At 43.7% G+C, this 26834-nt stretch overlaps 1 protein-coding gene across 4 annotated transcripts in view; it reads left to right on the top strand.

Annotated features, from left to right (window-relative positions):
* LOC115107867 (double-stranded RNA-specific editase 1-like) overlaps nucleotides 1–26834 on the top strand; it is a 200672-nt gene that overhangs the window by 110799 nt on the left and 63039 nt on the right. For 3 of the 4 annotated variants that reach the window (XM_029631599.2, XM_029631580.2, XM_065011767.1), the window contains one exon: nucleotides 19181–19242. Coding sequence is in view for 1 of the 4 variants with exons in the window: in XM_065011769.1 (XP_064867841.1) it covers nucleotides 22199–22298 (100 nt within the window). In the remaining 3 variants the exon portion in view is untranslated. Of the gene's footprint in view, nucleotides 1–19180; nucleotides 19243–22053; nucleotides 22299–26834 lie in introns of those variants that run through there. The other variant, XM_065011769.1, reaches the window with a different exon arrangement.

The raw sequence follows: 26834 nt of genomic DNA, 5'->3' as shown, positions 1-26834 counted from the left end.
AAAACTTTCCCAGGAGAGTGGAGGCAGTTATAGCAGCAAAGCAGGGACCAACTCCATATTAATGCCCATAATTTTGAAATGAGATGTTCGACGAGCTGGTGTCCACATATATTTTTGGTCATATAGTGTAGATGGCTACTAATGGTAATAGCAATCAATAATCAATGAACAGCACCCTACATGGTAGTAATACATCTAATCAAATCATTTAGAAGCTGTGTGTGTAAGGGTGACTGTGAAGGTGTGTGTCTGATTGGGTACAAACCTTTGGATAGGCATAGTCAGTGTGGATAGTCTGTGGGAGAGCAGTAGTTGGTAGCCATTTTAATGTTTATGGCCTGGGGATAGAAGCCGTTTACGAGTCTGGTCTGAGCCTTGATGTACCGCCTGAGCATTGAGGAAAGTCCATGTGTCTGGAGTCGTCAATAAATATTTTGGGCCTTGGATGGCTGGGAGCTCGCACCCAGTGATTCGCTGGGCTGTCCGCACCACCCTCTGTTGGACCTCCTGGTTGAGGGCGGTGCAGTTGCCATCCAAGACGGTGATGGAACCAGTCAGGATGCTCTCGATGGTGCAGCTGTGAAAGGGGCCATTCCAAATCGTTTCAGCCCCCCGCGGGAGAAGAGGTTGATGCCGTGCCATCTTCACAACTGTGGTGGTGGGAGGACCATGTTAAGTCCTCAGTGATGTGGCACACCGAGGAACTTGAAGCTCTTGACCCTCTCCACTGCAGCCCCCCTTTTCCCCGTAGTCCTGCGCTGTACAGTGTCAAATTTGTATTGCGCCTCACAATCATCACACGTAATATAGTCGGCACTGCTATCATCCTCTTTTACCACTTCACCAAATCTTTCCCAAACGTTACTTTTCCTTCCTTCCTCTCTCTTTATTTTCAACTCTCCATGTCTCAGCTTGTCTTTAACTGATATTGTCATTTTAGCCTTAGTGGATCAACGTTACATTTTTCTACCCGAGTTCCCAAAAGTATTTGGCGATTGGCGTGTATTTGGTGAGTGTACAGCTAGGCCCTAAAGCTTAGGCACTGTCAGATAAAGGTAATTCAAGAAAAAAACAACTAAATGTTGCCTATACTGAAGATACAGTGCCATCGGAAAGTATTCACACCCCTTGACTTTTTCCACACTTTGTTAGGTCACAACCTTATTCTAAAATGAAGTTGTTTTTTCCCCTCATCAATCTACACACAATACCCCATAATGACAAAGCAAAAACAGGGTCTGAAGTTTTTGAATAATTTATTAAAAATAATAAACTGAAATTTCACATTTACATAACTATTCAGACCAGTACTTTTTATTTTATTTTTAATCAGTACTTTTTTGAAGTATCTTTGGCAGCGATTACAGCCTTGAGTCTTCTTGGGTATGACGCTACAAGATGTCACACCTGTATTTGGGGAGTTTCTCCTATTCTTCTCTGCAGATCCTCTCAAGCTCTGTCCGGTTGGATTGGGAGCGTCACTGCATAGCTATTTTCAGGTTTCTCCAGAGATGTCTCTGGCTTGGCTACTCAAGGACATTCAGAGACTTGTCCAGAAGCCACTCCTGCTTTGTCTTGGCTATGTGCTTAGGGTCTTTGTCCTGTTGGAAAGTGAACTTTCGCCCCCAGTCTGAGGTCCTGAGCACTCTAAGAGGAGGTTTTCATCAAGGATCTCTCTGTGTCAAATCAATTGAATTTACCACAGGTGGACTACAATCAAGTTGTGTAACACTAACCCAGCTTTAGTGTACCCCAGTAAACGCATGCTGGAAGTTACACAGAAGTTTGCGCTCAGCAGATCTGAAATTTGCTCATTGGCATAAAACTTTGAGGGAACATTGGTGAGAACTGAGGGTTATGAATCAACCCGCGCAATACTATCGTACACACACACAGTAAACAGACAGCCCTCATCACTCTAATCAGGTGGCTGTACCCGGTGCCTGCTCTGGCTGGTGGCAAGCTGGTGGCTCCAAGGGTGTGTGTGTGTGTGTGTGTGTTTATGGAGGGTAGGGGGTGGGCCCTGCAGCTGTAATGCCCAGCTACCCACCGCGCCTCCTTGGCCTGGCATCTCCCCTGACGCCTGACACAAATATATCCAGCATTGTCAGAGGAGAGGGTGACGCCACCCCAGCAGGTGTGCCTAAGCAAATAATAAGGATGTTTCGGGGAGAAACACATTTCCAGCCGGGTGCTAATCATAATTGTTTGGGGTCAATTCCAATTCAAGAAGGAAAATGAAATTCCAATTCCAACTCATTTTCTTCCTAATCGCCTGAATTGGTATGGAATTGACCCCAACCCTGGTGCTAATTGATACTAGGCCGTGTCACAGGTGCACAGCTTAAATTCTCACTCAGTGTTTAGCAATTTGTTTACCCCCCTGACTTTCAATCAGACACTCCAGAGGTGGTTACCGCCTGGGTGACCCGGGGTGTGTTCAGCAAAGCGAATCTCCGCAGACAGAGGAGTATAATGACTAAGTTTGTGTGTCACTTCCATATAGGCAATCTCTTTCTGTGCGCCCCATTCATTAAGACAAGACCAGGAGAGCTCTTAATGAGGACACCCGTGGAAGAGAATATTACAAAGCTTGTGAGAACATTGTTAAAGTGAGGAAGTGCTGACTTAGTTCTACTATGGGCTACTTTATTTCTCCTACTCTGCACTCGGCTCCTCTGTGCTAAAGAGGTTTTACAGAATGCAAATCCTGTATATCAAAGGTGGTCTAGTGCTATTATCTCTGATCTATTGAACAAGCCACGTCAACCTACTCCCTCCCTCCTTTGCTCGTCCAGATTTGACCTTCTGACACCTCTTCACCAGTGGATGTAGCCCCAGAGGCGCCTGATGTATTTGGGCCTCCTTCCCTCTTGGTGTGTCTGCCAGAGCCCCCCAGGCTTGTGTGTTGTGGTGCGTGTGGGCTGCCAGAGGGCAGACCGAGGCGGCTATTGTTCTGTTGTGTTGCCCTGGAACGGTGGATACAACGGCCTCAAAGCCTCAAAGGCCCTGGTAGCAAAGTAGAACAACACCAGGGTGGCTCGCATATGGGCCTGCCTGCCTAGAGGTCGGGCTGAGCGGAAGGACAAAGCAATGAGTCATATCAACAGAAGAAAGCGCTGACCACAGGAGAATGTGCTACCATCATTCATAGACATGCATATTCATACGCACAACCTTGAATATTCAATTAAGTGTGTATATCGTACATAATTGGTATCACTCTGCAGTGCCCACCCATTTAGTTTACATATGGTAGTACAATAGAACTGTTATGCTAGCCAATGGCAGATGGAAATGTGCTATTTAGCTACATTTGGTACAATGTATAGATTGTGCAATGGTCCCTGGCAGATGAACAAATAGGAGTCCACATCCTTCCATTCATTGTCGACATGGAATTGGGACTGCTGTCTTCTGACTTTAGTTCTAAGATGCTGATTGAAGCTATTGCTGTGTATTTGCAGACATTTTTCCCCAGGATTTTAAAGGAGTTCAAATTAGGTGTGTCGTGGAAAATTACCACCAGGGACACCTGAAGTCAATATTAAATGAATCATTCTTTATTATCAGCAATCTGGAGAGGTTCCAACACACTTAATGCACAGTAGTACACGTTGGTCGGGAGCCCTGCAGGTGCAGTTCCGTTAGGTTTCTTATATACTGCTTACACAGACAAGTTATATTTGCATGATTTACATTATTATGTGACCGACCAATAACTCACAAGGCTTCTTCTCTCCAAGCTGAGACCACGAAACTGAGATGCCCCTTTCGGATCTCAGAGCAATGTTCTGGGCGTACTGCACAAATTCCTTATACCGATGTGAGGATTCTTCCCAGGCACGATCAATCAGTCACTTGCATGAACCCAGTTGAATTGGTTATTAGAAAAGCACAAACATCACATTTTCCTTCACAGGTGTATACTATACGCCTGCATGCTTGTATGTGCGTATATGCACTTGCGTGTACATGTGTGTGTTTGCACGGAGTACCGGAGTATCAGAATTGTTATGTAGAAAGACTAAGAAGAGACGCCTCCTGCCTGTACACCCCCCCCCCCCACTTTCCCTGGTTGCCACTACTCTTGCTCAACAAACCATGTAATCCGTCTCATCGCATTCTTTTTAAAGTCACTCCCCCCCCAAAAAATTTTTAAGGTAGGGTGACGTTTTACCCCAACTTTCCCTTAATATCGACCCGTGTTAAGTTCAGCCCCTCTCTCACCTATGCGTTCACTGCGAACTGCGGAGCAGTAACATGCTTAGACGTGGCGCAGCTGAAAACTCCAGGTTTGAAAAGGTGCAGTTCGTGCATATTTAGGAATAGGAATGGAAAGCCTTTTAATTACAAAGGCCGTTTAAAATGGCTGTTTGCCCCACGATTGCATTATAAATTGTTGTGCGTTGACAGGTTGTAAGAAAGCATGTTTCTCTCCATTTGGCACTCGAAACTTGAATGCACTTTGAGATGAATATTTGTTGCATAGAACACACAACAACATCGGACTGGACAAATAGATCAACCATTCTGCTGTGGGGTGTCTGGTTGTTCTATTCATTACTCATTTTGTTTGCAGAGGAAAAGTAAATGTGGACTGTTCTAGCATCTATAAAGTGCGTCTCGGCAGAAATACTTTTTCATGTTCCATATATTTCGGGCACGGCGGCAATGATTTTGCGTCACCACAGCTAAATGAGTGTACTTATTTCCCCTCACCTCTCTGCAGTGTTAAATATTTAAAGGTCTGCCTTCACACTGCATTGGGCAGCACTAGCGCTGAGCGCTAACTGGCCCGTGAGTACGGGGATCTAACGCTACAAAGGAAATTAGTGAGTCAACACCGACTGGATTTCTGTAGTCATGAGATGGAAAAATATGTACAAAGGAATACTTACACAGGAATATGTACACATACACCCGCGCGCTCTAGACAGAGGCACATGGAATCCAGGTCAGTGTGTTTAATATAAGGGCAAGGCTGCCCCTTCTGGGCAGGCATACCTTAGAACAGGAGATAAATCCACCGAAGATGAATTACTTCCTAAAGCTTACTGTATGCTTCCCATTCTAAACAGTTTGCTTATACTGTGTAATTATTATGACCGTTTTCTGACATTTTAGTCTTTGGCTATTTTTTTAATTTTGGCTTTTCGTGCACCAATTCGTTCTTGAGGCAAGTTGAAGTTCAATAGACAGTCTACGCCCCGTCGTCGGTGATTGGTCAACAGTACTACCCCTAGTAGGAATGGGAACATGTTTGTTGTCATTAAACCAGGAACAACTAGTTTTCATTCACATTTTTTCACTCGAAATACAGCAAACATCTTAGCTAGATGTTAAAAAAATATATATTAAAAAAAGACCTTGGCAAAAATGTGTCGGATTACTTGATTTATCTTAGATTCATTCTGACTATTTTGAGGAAGTGTTTCTGGCTAAGGTGGCTTGTTTTCCAATCGATGGTCTTTATTAGGGAGAATGAGAGCCTAACCGAGTTCTGATAGGAGCAAACTGAATCTATGCATGCGGACGCCTTAACACACACAAACACACACACACAGGCAGGAAATATTCTTCCTCGATGTTTCCATTTCACAACAGCATTTACAGTTGACCGGGGCAGCTCTAGCAAGGCAGACATTTTTACGAACTGATTTGTTGCAAAAGTGGCATCCTATGACAGTGCCACGTTGAAAGTCACTGCCAATTTTTGTCTATGGAGATTGCATGGTTGTGTGCTCGATTTTACACACCTGTCAGCTGAATCCACTAATTTGAAGGTTTTTGTGTGTGTATGTATACAGTGCATTTGGAAAGTATTCACACCACTTGACTTTTCCCACATTTTGTTACCTTATGGCCTTATTCTAAAATAGATTTAATAATTGTATCCTCTCAACCTACACACAATCCCCCATAATGACAAAGCGAAAAAAACATGTATTTTTTTACATTTTCAAAAAACTGAAATCACATTTACATAAGTATTCAGAACCTTTACTTAGCATTTTGTTGAAGCACCTTTGGCAGCGATTACAGCCTCGAGTCTTCTTGGGTCTGACGCTTCATGCTTGGCACACCTGTATTTGGGGAGTTTCTCCCATTCACTCAAACAGAAATACCTTATTTGCATAAGTATTTAAACCCTTTGCTATGAGACTCGAAAATGAGTGTCTGTGCATCCTGTTTCCATTGATCTTCCTTGATGTGTCTACAACTTGGTTAGAGTCCACCTGTGGTAAATTCAACTGATTGGACATGATTTAGAAAGGAACACACTTGTCTATATAAGTTCCCACAGTTGATAGTGCATGTCAGAGGAAAAACCAAGCCATGAGGTCGAAGGAATTGTACGTAGAGCTCCGAGACAGGGTTGTGTCTCGGCACAGATCTAGGGAAGGGTACCAAAACATTTCTGCAGTATTGAATGTCCCCAAGAACACAGTGGCCGCCATCATTCTTAAATGGAAGAAGTTTGGAATCACCAAGATTCTTCTCAGAGCTGGCCACCTGGCCAAACTGAGCGCTAGGGGGAGAAAGCCCTTGGTCACTCTAGAGCTCCACAGTTCCTCTGTGGAGATGATAGAACCTTTCAGTACAGCCATCTCTGCAACATTCCATCCATCAGACCTTTATGGTAGAGTGGTCAGACAGAAGCTACTCCTCAGTAAAAGGCACATGACAGCCCACTTGGAGTTTGCCGAAAGGACTCAAGACCATGAGAAACAAGATTCTCTGGTCTGATGAAACAAAGATTGAACTCATTGGCCTGAATGCCAAGCGTTAGGTCTGGAGGTAACTTGACACCATACCTATGGTGAAGCATGTTGGTGGCAGCATCATGCTGTGGGGATGTTTTTCTGCGGCAGGGACTGGGAGACCTGTCAGGATCAAGGGAAAGATGAACAGAGCAAAGTACAAGCGGTACCAGAGATACTTGATGAAAACCTGCTCCAGAGCGCTCAGGACCTAGGATTGGGGCGAAGGTTCACCTTCCAACAGGACAACGACCCTAAACACACAGCCAAGACAACGCAGGAGTGGCTTCGGGACAAGTCTCAATGTCCTTGAGTGGCCAAAGCAAAGCCTGCACATCTCTGGAGAGATCTGAAAATAGCTGTGCAGCAACACTCCCCATCCACCCTGACAGAGCTTGAGAGGATCTGCAGAGAAGAATGGGAGAAACTCCCCAAATACACATATGCCAAGCTTGAAGCATCATACCCAAGAAGACTCAAGGCTGTAATCGCTGCCAAAGGTGCTTAAACAAAGTACTGAGTAAAGGGTCTGAATACTTATGTAAATGTGATATTTCAGTTTTTTTTCAGTCAAATATTTGGACACACCTACACACAATACTCTTAATGACAAAGCAAAAACAGTTTTTCCAACATTTTTGCAGATGTACACTACCAGTCAAAAGTTTGGACACACCAACCCCATCTTGTCACAACACAACTGATTGGCTGAAATGCATTAAGGAAAGAAATTCCACAAATTTACTTTTAAAAAGGCACACCTGTTAAAATTGAAATGCATTCCAGGTGACGACCTCATGAAGCTGGTTGAGAGATTGCAAAGCTGGCAAGGCAAAGGGTGGCTACTTTGAAGAATATAAAATATATTTTGATTTGTTTAACCCTTTTTTTTGGTTCCTACATGTGTTATTTCATAATTTTAATGTCTTCACTATTATTCTACAATGTGACTAACCACCTGGATTCGGACTTTTGTAGCAACATTTAGAATTTGTTTTTTACATTCGATAAAATTACTCGGCGCTATAAAATGGTAGATCATACACAACATTTTTGAGGAGCAATGGGAAAGTGTTTCTCCTTTGAAAGTTGAAACATTTGTAAACTCACTTGAGAAAAGGGCCTTTGAATGGTACCTACTGGAGAGCTCTCCTTTGTCTAAACCCAGCCCCACCCATCTCTTTAAAGGATTCACATGAGGTCATGTGCTAAAGACTAAGTGGTAGTAGCCTACAATAAGGAACAATTCTGGGTAAACAGTGTCCAGATAGATGTGAAAGAAATACTACAACCCCCAGCCACATCCAGTGGTGGAAAAAGTACAAAATGGTCATACTTGAGTAAAATAATAAATAGTTTCAAATTCCTTCTAAAAGAAAATGACAGATAGCCAGGGGCACAATGTTTTTAGGTATCAAAAGTTCAAATATAAACCATTTCACTTCCTTATATTAACTAGACGGCACAATTTTATTGATGGACAGCCAGGGGCACACTCCAACACTGACATCATTTACAAATGAAGCATGTGTTTAGTGAGACTGCCAGATCGTAGGCAGTATGTATGGATGACCAGGAATGTTCTATTGTTTAGTGTTAGAATTGGACAATTTTGCTGTCAAGGAAAATGTATGGAGTAAAAAGTACATTACTAATGTAGTGAAGTAAGTTGCCAAAAATATAAATAGTAAAGTACAGATGCCACAAAAACTACTTAAGTAGTACTCTAATTTTTATTTACTTCAATGCCTTCACACCAGTACATTAGCATACTTTATATGCTGGTAAACAGGCACTTATCACAGTATTTCATACATAAGGCCATGTGAGGTTCACATAAACAGATGGCATGTGCCATATTTAAGTGGTGGACACTTGATACAGTCACATGATATTGTCATGGTATGTCACAAAAGCATGTTAAGTCTTGCTAAGTGGATGGTCTCTACAGAAGGTGTAAACGGTACAGCCAAATGGTTACTTGCAGAGTAGCAATATCAGAAATAGTGTCAATATAAGATATATACAGTATGTACAAGAACAATATCAGTGATAGACGAGGTAGTTATGCATCAAATCAAATTTTAATTGTATTCGTCACATGCACCGAATACAACAGCTAGACCTTAGTGAAATTCTTACTTACAAGCCTCTAACCAACAGTGCAGTTTAAAAAAAAAAATACAAAAGACAGATAAAAAGTAACAAGTAATTAAAGCAGCAGTAATAAAAAAAAATATATATATACGGGTGCTGATATACAGAGTCAATGTGCGGGTGCACTGGTTCGTTGAGGTAGTATGTGCATGTAGGTATAGTTATTAAAGTGACTATTCATAGATCACAGAGTGGCAGTGGTGTGGAGGGGCAATGCAACTCGTCTGGGTAGCCATTTGACTAGATGTTCGAGGTCGAGGTCGAGCAGTTGCCATACCAGGCAGTGTTGCAGCCAATGCTCTCAATGGTGCAGCTGTAGAACCTTAAGGATCTGAGGACCCATGCCAAATCTTTTCAGTCTCCTGAGGGGGAATAGGTTTTGTTGTGCCTACTTAATGACTGTTTTGGTGTGCTTGGCCTATGCTAGTTTTTTTTGGTGATGTGGACACCAAGGCACTTGAAGCTCTCAATGAAGCTCCACTGCTGCAGCCCTGTCAATGGCTGAGCAGCAGGACAAAAAAAAATATCAGCAGCATATGGCGTGTGTGTTAGGAGAGGGTCATGTGAATAGAGGCACTGCAGATAGTGCTGATGACTGGTCCATCCAAACCACGCATGAACAAGGGAATCTATATTCAGAGAGCCTGCCGTGCGGTAGCAGAGAGAACAGTCTATGACTAGGGTGGCTGGATTCTGACCGTCGTCCAGAAAGTAGTCCTCCACAACTTTTTCCCACTGACCTTTATCAATAGCGCCTGATAAATTCAGGGCAGGAATGTTATTTACATTTACATTTAAGTCATTTAGCAGACGCTCTTATCCAGAGCGACTTACAAATTGGTGCGTTCACCTTAAGACATCCAGTGGAACAGCCACTTTACAATAGTGCATCTAAATCTTTTAAGGGGGTGAGAAGGATTACTTTATCCTATCCTAGGTATTCCTGAAAGAATGTTAAGGTGGTGATTGACTCCGCTGTCCTGGCGTCGTGAGGGAGTTTGTTCCACCATTGGGGGGCCAGAGCAGCGAACAGTTTTGACTGGGCATTATTGAGAGCAGTAGCAACATATTTGCATTTCTCCATGGCTAACATAATATCTTTAGAAAATAACTGCAGTAGAAAGGATTATTTACGCATAACGAGCATCTCATTTTATAGACCCAAGATGCAACACCACAGACCAATCCAAATTCATCTCTCGGCATGTCCAGCCCCCTCATTATCTCAGCCAATCATGACTAGCGGGAAGGTTGCTGGCTTTGTCTGTGGATAAACCAACTAGGCTCGTAATTTAACAATTGTATTCATATTTACAGATGACATACACATTTGATATCATGGCACATGAAAGTTCACATGTTCGAGAAGGCATTTCTGCAACAAAAACAAACATTTGGATAAATATTTTTTTACGTTCAAAAGGCTCTCCTGTGAAGTCGTGACTTGCGACATACGCCTAGTTTCCTGAATTAGGTCACAAATGAAGAAAAACCCTTGAATGAATCGGTGTGTTCAAACTTTTGACTATAAATCACTTCTGAATAAGCTACCTTCTTATTTACCATCACTCATCAATATTAGAATTAGAATTCCTAAAACCAGGTCTCAAGCATGGATTACACTTGAGGCCCATGCGATTTCCACAGAGTTGGGTATGGCTGCCTTTTCCTGTTACGCTCCTTGCCTATGGAATAGCCTACAAACTAAACTTAAACTTGAGACTCTTGTCCCCCTTGGCCCATTTTAAATATTTATTGGAGCATTTTAATTTTTTTATTGCTTGTAACTGTTTCGGGTAGTGCAAGTTCTTGTGCTGTTAGGTTATTCTGCTATGTTTAAATTAAATCTGTTGTTGTGTATATATATTTCTATCTTTTGTTGTTGTTGTGTTATCTGTGATGGTTTTGTTTGTCTTTTGTAGTTTCTTAATCAATGTACCTCAGCTGTATGTGTAAACATGTATACGCAGGGCCCAGCTGTAAAAGAGACCTTGGTCTCAGTCTGTCTTCCTTGTTGAAATAAAGGTAGAATAATACTGTACATTTGCAAACATTTCTGAACCTGTTTTTGCTTTGTCGTTATGGGGTATTGTGATGTCATTATGGGGTATTGTGATGTCATTATGTGGTATTGTGATGTCATTATGGGGTATTGTGATGTCATTATGGGGTATTGTGATGTCATTATGGGGTATTGTGTGTCGATTGATTTAGGAAAAATAACAATTGAATCCATTTTAGAATAAGGCTGTAATGTAACATTGTGGAAACAGTCAAAGGTCTGAATGCTTTCCGAAGGCACTGTATTGTGAACCCTTTGGAATTACCTGGATATCTGCATAAATGTGTCAATTTTATCTGATCTGCATCTTAGTCACAACAATAGACAAACAGTCTGCTTAAACTAATAACACACATTATTGTATTTTTCTTGTCTATATTGAATACATCATTTAAACACTCACATTGTAGGTTGGGAAAAAGTATGTGAACCCCTAGGCTAATGACTTTTCCAAAAGCTAACTGGAATCAGGAGTCTGCTAACCTGGAGTCCTATCTATGAGATTGGAGATGTTGGTTAGAGCTGCCCTGCCCTATAAAAAAAACACTCACGTTTGAGTTTGGTGTTCACAAGAAGCATTGCCTGATGTGAACCATGCCTCGGAACAAAATAGTTATCAGAATACCTAAGGTTAAGAATTATTGACTTGCATAAAGCTGGAATGGGTTACAAAAGTAACTCTTGATACTTGATGTTCATCAGTCCACGGTAAGACAAATGGTCTATAAATGGAGAAAGTTCAGCACTATTGCTACTCTCCCTAGGAGTGGCCATCCTGCAAAGATGACTGCAAGAGCACAGTGCAGAATGCTCAATGAGGTTAAGAAGAATCCTAGAGTGTCAGCTAAAGACTTAAAGAAATCTCTGGAACATGCTAACATCTCTGTTGACGAGTCTACGATACGTAAAACACTGAACAAGAATAGTGTTCATGGGAGGACACCATAGAAAAAGCCACTGCTGTCCACCAAAAACATTGCTGTATGTCCAAAGAATTCAAAAGAGCACCTGGATGTTCCACAGCGCTTCTGGCAAAATATTCAGATTAAACTAAAGTTGAGTTGTCTGGACGGAACACACAACTCTGTGTGGAGGTAAAAAAGGCACAGCACACCAAAATCAAATCTCATCCCAACTGTAAAGTATGGTGGAGGGAGCATCATGGTTTGGGGCTGCCTCAGGGCCTGGACAGCTTGCTATCAGACATAAAAATGAATTCCCAAGTTTATCAAGACATTTTGCAGGAGAATGTAAGGCTATCTGTCCGCAATTGAAGCTCAACAGAAGATGGGGTGATGCAACAGGACAACGACCCAAAACACACAAGTAAATCAACAGAATGATTTCAACAAAATAAAATATGCGTTGTGGAGTGGCCCAGTCAGAGTCCTAACCTCACCCCGATTTTAAAATGCTGTGGCATGACCTCGGACGCGGTTCACACCAGGCATCCTAAGAATATTGCTGAACTGAAACAGTTTTGTAAGGATGAATGGTCCAAAATTCCTCCAGATAATTGTGTAGGTCTGATCCACAGCTACAGAAAACGTTCGGGTTGAGTTTATTGCTGCCAAAGGAAGGTCAAACAACTATTAAATCCAAGGGTTCACTTACTTTTCCCACCCTACACTGAATGTTTACACAGTGTGTTCAATAAAGACCTGAAAACGTGTAATTGTTTGTGTGTTATTAGTTTGAGTTTGAGCAGACTGTGTTTGTCAGATACATTTTGTTGGACCACTTTATGCAGAAGTCCAGGTAATTCCAAAGGGTTCACACAGTTTTTCTTGCCACTGTGTATATACAATTGCAAAGTAGTGCGTGCTTCAAGTTCTCCCTGTTTGTTATTATTCCCCATTTTTCGAGAGGGCTTGTCAGGACCCCCCTCAAGCATGTCTGATGTGGCGCCTGTGGCCTAACTGTCTGCCAAGATGGGACTGACTCGGTTAAACTGCCCTGCCAACCCAGTTCAGCAGTCTCTTTCTCTCTTGATCTCTCTCTCTCTGGGCAGACCTCAATTGCATACTCCTCACGTCCTCTCTCCTCGTCTCCTTCTCATGCTTATTAGATGAGAAAGCAAGAGGTCCCTCCCCTCTGACCTTTTCTGCCAATAGGTTTTACGAAGAAGAGAGGACTCGAGGAGTATGCAATTGAGATGTCTCCCTATCCTCATCTGTTTCAAGGTTCTGTCTGACTGTTTCTGTCTCTCGCATCTCCATCTTCTTTCTCCCTCTCAAACACAGATTAGCATGTAGTCAATAGCACAATAGCATATTTTCTCAAAGTTTGGTCTCTAGCCCCCCTCCTCTCTCTCTCTCTCCATCTCTCTCCATGTCACTCATTCTCTGCGGGCGGTAGTGTGATTTTGCATCGCTGATTTGGGTCTTGCCCAATCATAATGTACACACCACCTCCACGTCTCTCATTCCCCTGCCCCCACAGTGGGTGAGTTCCCTTGCCTGAGCCATGTGGCACAGCAGTGGGGCCTTCCCCGGTCCCTAGCCTCAGTGACCTGTCCAAAATGATGACGCTAATGATGCTGACCCAGACTCTCACACGTCGCTCGAATGAAGAACAATGCTACCACCTACTGGTGTTTAGTAATATTAGGCTTGATGTATTCTCAGCTCTTACTTCTGATTCTAAGGCTGGCTGTGTTATTTACAGTTTACTGTGAGTGTCCTGATTTCAATCCTTTCCCTCGCCCATGTATTTTTGTTGAGCACGCCTTCCACAAACTCCCTTTGGCTGGACTTGACTGTGCACCATAGCATGGCTAAAAGTTCCATTTGAGTTTTTCCCCCCTAACAATAACACTTGTTAACTGAACCATGTGACTACATGCATACAATATTTGTACTATAACTAAGTTTACTTTGAATGTGCAGTCTTGTTTGGATCATATTTGTGGCCGTTAATTTGGTCCAGACACATCTGCATAACTAGGTTTCGAGAAATTCTTTAGGAATTGCCACCACTACCACAATGGCCATTTTTATTTCAACCATGTTTTTTCATTAACTGTCTGTAAACAGATATGAGTTTAAGACATTGTTATGACAGTTGTTTGGCCTTTGACTGGTGTTGGCCTGTAAAAAAAAAAAATGGGGGAAAAAAGCTGTATTTTTTAATAATTCTTCAGGAGCCGCTGTAGAGCCGTGTGAAGTTCATGCCTTATCCTAAGTCTGAGACGCCCTACTGTTTCTCAACCACGACCAATTCCTTCTCCTTCGTGGTCAGCGTTCACAGCGATCACAGGGGTGGCGCCCCAAACCGGCCGCGGTCAGACTTGGCCAGCTGTGGTTGTGCTTGGCCTATATACTGTCAGTAGTGTGGTGGAAATGCTGTGGGCTAGTGTGCGTTTTGGCACTCTCTCCATCTCCATTTTTCTCTCTGGCCTGTCAGGCACATGCTTGTCTTCTTAGAGAAGAGCTGTCTAAACACATGCCTGTTGGTTTGAGCCACAGTACCCTGGGCAGCCATGGGAATTAGAAGTGGGCATTGATGGAGACTGCTGTGGCGTCCCCAAAGGACTCCTCAGGTTAAAGGGATGGACTGGCCGTCCCTACTTACTGCTGTTCCTCTGTTTATCACTCTTTTTCATTCATCTCTCGATCTCCCTGGCTTTCACCCCTTCTCCCTCCCCTTTACTCTCCGCCTCTACATTTCCTCACTATGGTATTCTCTCTTTTCCCCACTCTGTCGCAGCTGGAGGGTTTAAAGCTTTATGGCTTTGGCTGTACCTAGTATAACATTACGCCTGTGGGCTTTTACTGCAGATTTTAACTGCTGTTGTTTTCAGCCTGCTTTTCCTTTGGGGCTAAAGTGATTTCTCACATGCTTCTGTCCATCATTTTCTTTTCCTCGTGATGCCATTTTGTGAAGTGCACCAGTCCCTCCTGCAGCAAAGCACCCCCACAACATGATGCTGCCACCCCCCGTGCATCACGGTTGGGATGGTGTTTTTCTGCTTGCAAGCCTCCCTCTTTTTACTCCAAACATAACGATGGTCATTATGGCCAAACTATTCTATTTGTGTTTCATCAGACCAAAGGACATTTCTCCAAAAAGAACGATCTTTGTCCCCATGTGCAGTTGCAAACCGTAGTCTGGCTTTTTATGGCGGTTTGGAGCAGTGGTTTCTTCCTTGCTGAGCGGCATTTCAGGTTATGTCGATATAGGACTCGTTTTACTGTGGATATAGATACTTTTGTACCTGTTTCCTCCAGCATCTTCACATGGTCCTTTGCTCTTGTTCTGGGATTGATTTGCACTTTTCCCACCAAAGTACGTTCATCTCTAGGAGACAGAACGCGTCTCCTTACTGAGTGGTATGACGGATGCTAGGTCCCATGGTGTTTATACTTGCTTATACTTGCATACTATTGTTTGTACAGATGAACGTGGTACCTTCGGGCGTTTTGGAAATTGCTCCAAGGATGAACCAGACTTGTGGAAGTCTACAATTTATTTACTGAGGTCTTGGCTGATTTATTTTTACTTTCCCATGATGTCAAGCAAAGACGCACTGAGTTTGAAGGTAGGCTTTGAAATACATCCACAGGTACACCTCCAATAGACTCAAATGATGTCAATTAGCCCATCAAAAGCTTCTAAAGCCGGACATCATTTTCCAAGCTGTTTAAAGGCACAGTTAACTTAGTGTATGTAAACTTCTGACCCACTGGAATTGTGATACAGTGAATTATAAGTGAAATAATCTGTCTGTAAACAATTGCTAGAAAAATTACGTGTGTCATGCACAAGGTAGATGTCCTAACCGACTTGCCAAAACTATAGATTGTTAACAAGAAATTTGTGGAGTGGTTGAAAAACGAGTTTTAAATGACTCCAAACTAAGTGTGTGTAAACTTCCGACTTCAACTGTATATACATTTTATGGACACAGTATATTTTTTAAATAGTTATCTTTTGTTTGTTTTTAGTCCCAACCTTCAGCTCCACTCAACCCCTCCCATGGATCTCTGAAAACCATCCAGTTTAGATTTTTATTTGCCATAAAGAGGTTACCAAAAACCTGATGGTCACTCTGACTGAGCTCCAGAGTTCCTCTGTTGAGATGGGAGAGCCTTCCAGAAGGACAACCATCTCTGCAGCACTCCACCAATCAGGCCTTTATGGTAGAGTGGCCAGACAGAAGCCAATTCAGTAAAAGGCACATGACAGCCCACTTGGAGTTTGCTAAAAGGCACCTAAAGGACTCTGACCATGAGAGGCAAGGTTTTCTGGTCTTCCCTGGTCTCTGAACCAAGATTGAACTCTTTGGCCTGAATGCCAAGCATCACGTCTGGAGGAAACCTGGCACCAATCCCTACGGTGAAGCATGGTGGTGGCAGCATCATGTCTGGAGGAAACCTGGCACCATCCCTACGGTGAAGCATGGTGGTGGCAGCATCATGTCTGGAGGAAACCTGGCACCATCCCTACGGTGAAGCATGGTGGTGGCAGCATCATGCGGGGGGGATTATTTTTCAAGGACATGGAGATTAGTCAGGATTGAGAGAAAGAAAAAGTACAGAGAGATCCTTGATGAAAACCTGCCCAAGAGCACTCAGGACCTCCGACTGGGGTGCGAAGGTTCACCTTCCAACAGGACAACGACCCTAAGCACACAGCCAAGGCAACGCGGGAGTGGCTGTGGCTTCGGGTCAAGTCTCTGAAAGTCCTTGAGTGGCCCAGCCAGAGCCCCGATTGAACATCTCTGGAGCGACCTGAAAATAGCTGTGCAGCAACACTCCCCATCCAAACTGACAGGGCTTGAGAGGATCTGCAGAGAAGAATGGAAGAAACTCCCCAAATACAGGTGTGCCAAGCCTACAGCTTCATACCCAAGTAGACTCAAGGCTGTAATCGCTGCCAGTCAAGGGTCTGAATACTTACGTAAATGTATATTTCATAAATTTGCTGACAATTCTGAACCTGTTTTTGCTTTGTCATTATGCAATAGTGTAGGGTAGATTGGGGGGGGGGGGGGGGTAATTTAATCAATTTTAGAATAAGGCTGTAAAGTAACAAAATGTGTCAAAAGTCAGGATGTCTGAATATTTTCAGAATGCACTATACAGTATATGTATCATTCTATTGGTTGCAAGAATTTGGTATAATTTAAGTTGAACAACTGTTTTGAATCCAGCTTTGTTTTGTGTATCAGTTCATTAGTCATGTGCCATGGAATCGGTACATCGTTAATCTTCGTAAAACTGTTTTGCAATCTATATTCCACAGCTGTCCATTTTTGGTCCTTAAATGAAACTTTTTTATTTTTCACAATTTTCTTTAATAAATGTTGGTCTATAATGCAGTGCCGACAGACAATTTCCTTACTTTCTCCCCCTTTCACTTTCCTCACTTTCCATTTTTACGGTAGTCCTGCAATTCATTGGTTGTAATTTTGAGTAGAGCAGACATTTCCATTTGTTAGCTGTATGTGTGACAACTCCATAATTAAATGTTAAATACACTGCTCAAAAAAACAAAGGGAACACTTAAACAACACAATGTAACTCCAAGTCAATCACACTTCTGTAAAATAAAACTGTCCACTTAAGAAGCAACACTGATTGACAATACATTTCACATGTTGTTGTGCAAATGGAATAGACAACAGGTGGAAATTATAGGCACTTAGCAAGACACCCCCAATAAAGGAGTGGTTCTGCAGGTGGTGACCACAGACCACTTCTCAGTTCCTATGCTTCCTGACTGATGTTTTGGTCACTTTTGAATGCTGGCGGTGCTTTCACTCTAGTGATAGTATGAGACGGAGTCTACAAACCCACACAAGTGGCTCAGGTAGTGCAGCTCATCCAGGATGAAACATCAATGCGAGCTGTGGCAAGAAGGTTTGCTGTGTCTGTCAGCGTAGTGTTCAGAGCATGGAGGTGCTACCAGGAGACAGGCCAGTACATCAGGAGACGTGGAGGAGGCCGTAGGAGGGCAACAACCCAGCAGCAGGACCGCTACCTCTGCCTTTGTGCAAGATGGAGCAGGAGGAGCACTGCCAGAGCCCTGCAAAATGACCTCCAGCAGGCCACAAATGTGCATGTGTCTGCTCAAACGGTCAGAAACAGACTCCATGAGGGTGGTATGAGGGCCCGACGTCCACAGGTGGGGGTTGTGCTTACACCGAGATCAGCAAATTCGCCACTGGTGCCCTGTGCTCTTCACAGATGAAAGCAGGTTCACACTGAGCACATGTGACAGACGTGCCAGAGTCTGGAGACACTGTGGAGAAGGTTCTGCTGCCTGCAACATCCTCCGGCATGACCGGTTTGGCGGTGGGTCAGTCATGGTGTGGGGTGGCATTTCTTTGGGGGGCAGCACAGCCCTCCATGTGCTCGCCAGAGGTAGTCTGACTGCCATTAGGTACCGAGATGAGATCCTCAGACCCCTTGTGAGACCATATGCTGGTACGGTTGACCCTGGGTTCTTCCTAATGCAAGACAATGCTAGACCTCATGTGGATGGAGTGTGTCAGCAGTTCCTGCAAGAGGAAGGCATTGATGCTATGGACTGGCCCGCCGGTCCCCAGACCTGAATCCAATTGAGCACATCTGGGACATCGTCTCGCTCCATCCACCAACGCCACGTTGCACCACAGACTGTCCAGGAGTTGGCGGATGTTTTAGTCCAGGTCTGGGAGGAGATCCCTCAGGAGACCATCCGCCACCTCATGAGGAGCATGCCCAGGCATTGTAGGGAGGTCATACAGGCACGTGGAGCCCACAGACACTACTGAGCCTAATTTTGACTTGTTTTAAGGACATTACATCAAAGTTGGATCAGCCTGTAGTGTGGTTTTCCACTTGAATTTTGAGTGTGGTTCCAAATCCAGACCTCCATGGGTTGATACATTTGATTTCCATTGATACTTTTTGTGTGATTTTGTTGTCAGCACATTCAACTATGTAAAGAAAAAAGTATTTAATAAGAATATTTCATTCATTCATATCTAGGATGTGTTATTTTAGTGTTCCCTTTATTTTTTTGAGCAGTGTATATATAAAGATTTTAATTATACGAACACCAATTACCCATTACCAATGAGCACCTTCATTCTACCATTATCCTAGTAACTCTTCCCCTCCTTTTTTTGTTCTTCCTGTGTGTGTTGTTCCTGTTTGTGATGACAGCTACTATAGCGGTCAGCTGACCAGTCCTCTCCTTTCTCTTCCAGGCCACTGAAGAAGAGCCACAGAGTGCGCCAATACTACACAACGGACAACAAAGGGAAAACAGGTGTGTAACTAATCGTCTTTCTCTCTCTCCTCTCTCTCATTCTTTCTCTCTCTCCTCTCTCTCATTCTTTCTCTCTCTCTCTCTCTCTCTCTCTCTCCCTCACACTCTCTCACTCATATATATATATATATATATATATATATATATATTCTCCACTATGACACCTTCCCTCACTGGCATGTCACACGGTTAGTAATACTCATAACTATGACAGAAAATCAGTAGTCCTTCTTAGAGATTCTGGGTTCGAGTCCAGGCTCTGTCGCAGCCGGCCGCGACCGGGAGACCCATGGGGCGGCGCACAATTGGCCCAGCATCATCTGAGTAAGGGGAGGGTTTGGCCGGCAGGGATGTCCTTGTCCCATCGTGCACTAGCGACTCCTGTGGCGGCCCGGGCGCAGTGAACGCTGACACGGTCGCCAGGTATATAGTGTTTCCTCCGACACATTGGTGCGGCTGGCTTCCGGGTTAAGTGGGCATTGTGTCAAGAAGCAGTGCGGCTTGGTTGGGTTGTATTTCGGAGGACGCACAGCTCTCAACATTCACCTCTCCCGAGTCCATACGGGAGTTGCAGCGATGAGACAAAACTGTAACTACCAATTGGATACCACGAGGTAAATTAAAACATTTTTAAAAATAAGAATGCCCTGTTCTATACTGCACCATAAAGCCTTTGGTGTCCTGTGCTGCACTGTGGTTCATATGAAGTGCTGTTCTATTCCACTCCACAGAGGGGCAGTGTTCACCAAGGTAAAGGCACTGTTGTTGTCTTTCGGTTTCATATCCGTTAGTATGGCTGACACAGATGGCTAAAATCATATTTATGTGCAAATGGTTTCGTATGGTAAAGCCTGTTTGTGTGTTTGCTGTGCAGTGTTATGGTGGTTTCTGCATCATTGACATTGCCTTTGCTGTCACTGGAATGACAGAGTAATGACGGAATATGCACACTAGAGGGAGGTAGAGTACTGTGCTGTGGTATTGTGATGTTCACACTGAATTCTTCAGCTCTTTTGTTCCCATGCCTGAACCTATTAGTGAATGGTGTACTCCTTCTGGGAAGTGAGATTTCACCTCATGTTAAACATTGCAGGACATTGCAGTACCTTTAGCTGGACTGTTGTAGTGTATGCGTTTGTGTATTGAGGGATGAAAGCACTTGAAGTTTGGTAATTCCACGGTAACGGAGTGATGCTGAAACTCTGCAGTCTACACAAAATCTTCTGTCAAAATCGAAGAAAAAAGTTAACTAAAATATAGTCACTGCATAAGTATTCAGCCCCTTTGTTTAGGCAAGCCTAAATTAGTTCAGGAGTAAAATGTGGCTTAAACAAATCACATAAGTTACATGGACTCCCTCTGTGTGAAATAATAGGTGTTGACATGGTTTTTTAATAACTAACCCTTCCTCTGTCCCCCATACATATAACATCTGTTTTACGAAGATTCAAGTATTGCAAGCACAGATGCAACTACAAAGACCAGGGAGCTTTTGGAAAGCCTCATAAAGAAGGGGAGTGACCGGTAGATGAGTAACAATAACAACAAATCAGACATCGAATGTCTCTTTAAACATGGTCAAGTTAACATTTATGCTGTGGATTGTTTATTAAACCTCCCAGACCAAGAGGCCATTGGTGGTGATAACCTTTGAACTCTGTAGCCTTTTTGGGATTGGAGAAAACTGAGGATGATGGATCAACAACATTGTAGTGACTACACAATAATGACCTAAATGACAGAGTGAAAAGGAGAGTACAAATATACAGAATGAAAATATTCCAAAACATGCATCTTGTATGGAAACAAGGTACTAAAGTAATACTGGGAAGAAAAAAACACAGCAAAGGAATACACTTTTTGCAAGCATGGTGGTGGCTGCATCATGGTATGGGTATGCTTGCCATTGGCAAATATTGAGGAATTTTTAAAGGATAAAAATAAATGGGATGGAGCGAAGCACAGGCTAAATCCTAGAGGAAAACCTGCTTCTGTCTGCTTTACACCAGAGACTGGGAGAAGAATGTACCTTTCAGCAGGACAATCACCTACAACACAAGGCCAAATCTTCACTGGAGTTGCTTACCAAGAAGACCGTAAACATTCCTGATTGGCCACGTTACAGTTTTGACTTAAATCGGCTTGAAAATCTATGATATGACTTGAATCATTTTGAAAAGAATAATGGACAAATAATGCACAATCCAGGTGTACAAAGCTCTTATAGACGTACCTAAGATGACACAGCTGTATTTGATGCCAAAGGTGTTTCTGACATGTATTGACGCAGGGAGCTGAATACTTATGCAATGACTATTTTAGTTATTTCATTTGAAATAACAAATGACACAATCTTCAGATTGGTGACATAAAAATTGATTTTAATCCCACTTTGTTAACACAATAAGAGGTGAAGAAATCCAAAGGGGTCTGAATACTTTTGCAAGGCACTGTATGTGGCTGTATGTGTTAGTGTGTTTTGTCTGATTGTGTGTGTGAACAGGTGGAGGCCAGGCGATGAGCCAGAGGCAGTCTGTGATAGGCTGAGGGCCAGTGTGACGTTTCAGTGAGATACTATAGAAGCACTGAGCTGGTGGGAGCAAGCTGCCTTCTGTGCTGGAGGAGAGGGAGAAGTGGATAATGAAAGACCGAGAGAGAGAGAGAGAGAGAAATATAGAACCAAATCCATGTGACGTTCTACAGTTATCTGAGGAACAGCCTCTCCTTTGAGGGTATGCCACTTCCCTTGACACACACACACACACTATATGCTCCCCCTCCAACTAGGTAGAGGGAGACAGAAACCAAGAGAGAAAAGGAGTCCAAGAGAGGGAGAGTTGTGAGTGTTCCACCACATGGCTGTGTGTGTTAAGAGTAAGCGCTAGCTAGGGTCTTGAGTGCCAGTAGTGAGTGTCTCCGGGACAGCAGAGCAGTGTGTTAGCCGGTGGCGGACAGCATGGCCCTGTTCAGCACCGGGCCCCAGAGCCTGGGCTCCTACTACTGCCTCATCCGCCGGAAGTTCAAGAGGAGGCGCAAGAAACGCTGCGAGCGTAAAGGTACTCCCTCCTACTTGCCTACCCGTGGTGTGTGTGATGCAAGTTGTTTGCTTGTATGTGTGTGTTTCTCGCACCGGCTGTTTTGTTCTGCTTTGAAAGATTCTGTGGTAGTTTATCTTGGTCTAGAAGTGGTTACTTATAGTACAATGATTCAATATAGGGAGGTAATGTCGTTGAAATACGCAACCTGTTCATTTAAATGATACGTGTCACTTGGTAAGATGGTGAAAATTGAATCTACCATCGTCTTGTCTGTGTGAGGGAGTATGATGTAAATATTCAGTACTGTTCGGGGTGTAGAAATTGAACCCATATGTCAGTGTGACACTGGTACTGCTGATTTTGGCAGTGCACGAGGTTTGCGTCTCTGAATGTCTTAGTGTGAGTTCTGTGACAGGTTAGTTTTGAAGCATCTTTAGTGTTTTACAGTGCTTGTTTCTATTAAGTGTATGAGATCTGGTTCCGAGACCTCTCTGTGAACGAGACGGACCTCTCTGTGAGCGAGCGAGGGAGAGACTGTCTCTGTAAATGATCTGACGGGCTCCTCTGAAACTCTTAAGCTTCTCCCTCCTGTTTTGCTCCAGTGCTCTGGGGATTAGCCCAACAGGGGAAGTAGTAATTATTGAGGTGCTCCCTCTGTGGCGGCATTGGTGATGTGTCAGCCATTTGCTTTGATAAATCCCCCTACTCCCCAGCTCCCCCACCGCGAACCGTCAATCCCAAGCCCCTTCATCCGTATAAATCCGCCCGCAGCTGAAGTTGCGTTTTTAGCCGCGTGACTCTCTCACACCCCAAAAACGTACGACAGGCTTTTGTCTGTCAGCGTTGCCGGGCCGTCAGTCTCCGCTCGCTGTCGCCGTGGAAATGACGGCGCCACTTTGCACGAACCTGGGAGAAGAATAACTTAATCGTTTAAGTTTAGGTCATGTTATTCCGCCAACCTGTCCGAGCTACAGCAGCAGTAATTCCCTCAGCAAGCGGAAGCCCTGATGAGTCCCCAGAGTGTGTTAGCTCGTTGTGTTAAGTGTCGCCGCTAATCGCCAGCGAGACTAACACAAACTGATGGCACGGGCTGGGCTGTTCCCAGCCTTTGTCTGTCAGACCAGCTAGCCTGTCAGTTAGTGGCTAATGCTAGCTCTGTCAGAGGTTTACAGCATTGTAGTTCAGGCAACAGACGGGTGTTTGCGCTCTCCTGGGAGGTTCGTTCACATTTCCCAAACACAAGTAAAGTTGCTGTATTGAAAACATCCACAGTACCCTTGTCTCATATTTCTGGCTGATTGCTGTGCTCCAATATCATTGACTCTGTACCAGAAGTGTGAACGGTACGATCCAATGCGACGCACATGGCTACTTTGCATTGAGTCTAAGGATACTATATGCAACAGCATGTTTTCCAACAGAAGAAGCTTCAATGTATCGCCCCCACAATACATTGTGGCGAGGAGGACACTCATAAGGCAATGTTTCTCCAATGGGCCATATTTGTAATATGGAAAACGGGACCCAAGGTTTTGTGCGAAGCAAGCAGAATGTCTAGAATTAAGCTTTTGGAGACTGAGTGAGATATGCCCTGTCTTCACTCAGTGGATCCATTGCTTAGGAGGAAGAGGGGCTTTTTCAGTCAGTTCTGTTAGACCAGAAACTGTTCAGCCTTTTCTCTAGGAGTTCTCTTACAACACCTCACACATTCCAAGAGCGACTCGCCATGAGCTGTCAGAGAAATCCAATGCTATTAAGAAATTAGAATTGAACTAAGCAAACATACTTTATATCCAAAGTGCTTACATGCTAGATTAACAGGGTTGCAGATTTCCAAGGCACTCTGCGCCCATTGACAGCAGATTAGAATTAAAAGGCATTCAGGAAAGTGTATAATTTTCCGACTGGAAATCACTAATGACAGCAACTACCTCGATACAGCCACCCCACAAAAGCATTAACAAATTGGCTGCTGCAGAAAAAGTCTGCTCTAGCCTCGGCAGACAACATCAAACGGCTTCCAACAACAACAGTCAGAAAAGAGACATCGTCGCATTCATCACTGAAAAACTAACGCCAAAGTGCTTGATTAAGACGACACCAAGTCGATGACTGCCTTATTCTGGTAGGTCGTAATTTAGTTGCTGGGGCCCCCACAATGCAAAACGGCACTCTTGTCATGATAAGAAACGAGCTGGGTCGCGGCGTCTCCGAGTGAACAGTGTGTAATTAGCCTCGATTTAACATTTGACTAAATGGCTGTCTCGGCGAGTGATGGATGGGGAAGCCACTGTAGCAGAACGATGCTTATGTGTGTTCAGCCAGGGAGGATGCAGTGTCTGGGACTGAGGAGGGTTGGACGGCCCTTAAGTCAATGCTGCTACCTACAGTATGCCTCATTTCCAATGGATTTGTGCTCGGAAAAAAATCCTTAAACTAATAACTTTTTTTTTTCCTGTCTCATAACTGCACTGTGATTTTAATTTTATCACAAAACTAGCACTAACAGGTCCCGATCATCATAAAGGAAAACAAAATCGAATTAAATAAATACCTGACGCAACAATGCTGTAACGTTAGTAGGAGGAGATATGCACCTTTTCAAATGATTTGCCACGGATATAAATCACTCCTCACGTCATCGTGGTTAACAGTTGGGAAAATGGCAGAGTGATAGAGGGAAGCAACAGCATTGAAGTCCTGTATGGCAATACTTCGAAGTTAAATGAGGTGGTGTTGAAATGCACATTTTGCGAGGTGGAATTGAACTGTAGTGGCAGTGCAAGTGCAACGCTGAACGGGAGGCACCGCGTGAGACCCAACCTGTTGCTGGCAGCAGTGCGATAAGGGACGGAGGGAGAGAATCACCATGTGTATGTGACCAATGAAATATGATTTGATTTGACAACGCAAGTTACACAAGTGATGGCAGTTGAGATGCAGCCATTGTCAATGGTAGAGACTGTTGGCTTCATTGCCTTAATGGCATATCTAGAACCAGACCACAAGATGCCATGTCCAAAACGGTGACCGGCCGGATGGAGAAATAACAAGTAACGGTTACTCTGCAGGTACAGAGCGCGAGCTCTCAAACACCATACGTGGCGTTGACGGATTGTTAGACATCTATGAACACAATGTCATGCATCACTTCAATAAGCCATCACATCAATGAGAAGTGGGACATGAAGTCCCATGTACTGATAGCATAGAGGCACAGAGCAAAACTACCTTCGTTGCTGAGGGGGTGGGAGACGCAGTAAGATGAGCGAGCGCCTTCTGGTAGGTCTCCAGGATTGTGGTAGATTAAACTGCATTGTCCCCTAGTGGTCATACCCAGGACCATATCTGAATTGTCAATTCACGTAATTTTATGATTTTTTTTTCTTATCATTTAGACAATTACAAAAATAATGTTTTAAATGTTAAGAAAAATGTTAGATTCATCACATCCCTAGGCGCTTATATGTGTGGATGGTTTAATAACTCCTTGTCAAGCAATGTATGGCTGCTAGGGCTAATGAAGCTATGGCTAATGTGTTGCATTCATTCCTATATGCGCGCTAACAACAACTAGTGACAATTTGAGGACAAGCACCAAAGTGCAAGGGGAAGCTGAAACTGTACTCTTAACTTGTCTGGCTGCCTCCCTCTAACATTTCTAACTTGCTCCCGTCATTCCTTCTCCCTCACTTGTCTCATCTCAACAACTGTTCTGTCTCTCTCTGTTCCCTCCGTAGGTTCCCACCTCCCTCTAACCCTTCACCCATCACTCCTCCTCCTCACCATACTGCAGACTTTCTCTCTCTCCCACCCTCTTGTTCCCTCTCTCCTGTCTGACCTTTCAGACCCTCACTGCTCCCAATTGTCCGTCAACATTACCTCAGAACCTGGTAATAACCCGAGGCGAGAGTTTAGCCCCTCTCTCACACATGCTCACGCACCCAAACCGTGCAAATAGAAAGTACAGGCACACACACACACACTCAAATGCATAGATTATCTTGCAAATGGACATACAGTACCACTCAAAAGTTTGGACACATCGAGTCATTCAAGGGTTTTTCTTTATTTTTACTTTTTTCTACATTGTAGAATAATAGTGAAGGCATCAAACCTATGAGATAACACATGGAATCATGTAGTAACCCCAAAAAGTTTTAAACAAATCTAAATATATTTTAGATTCTTCAAAGAAACCACCCTTTGCCTTAATGACAGCTTTGCACACTCTTGGCATTCTCTCAACCAGATTCATCTGGAATGCTTTTCCAACAGTCTTCAAGGAGTTCCCACATATGCTGAGCACTTGTTGGCTGCTTTTCCTTCAGTCTGCTGCTATACTCATCCCAAGCCATCTCAATTGGGTTGAGGTTGGGTTAATTGTGGAGGCCAGGTCATCTGATGCAGCACGCCATCCCTCTCCTTCTTGGTCAACTAGGCCTTACATTTCCTGGGGATGTGTGTTGGGCCATTGTCTTGTTGAAATTTCAAATGATCGTCCCACTAAGCGCAAACCAGATGGGATGGCATATCGCTGCAGAATGCTGTGGT

This window comes from Oncorhynchus nerka, linkage group LG3, assembly GCF_034236695.1.
Source record: "Oncorhynchus nerka isolate Pitt River linkage group LG3, Oner_Uvic_2.0, whole genome shotgun sequence".
NCBI lineage: Eukaryota > Metazoa > Chordata > Actinopteri > Salmoniformes > Salmonidae > Oncorhynchus > Oncorhynchus nerka.
This window is presented reverse-complemented; position numbering and strand designations above follow the sequence as displayed.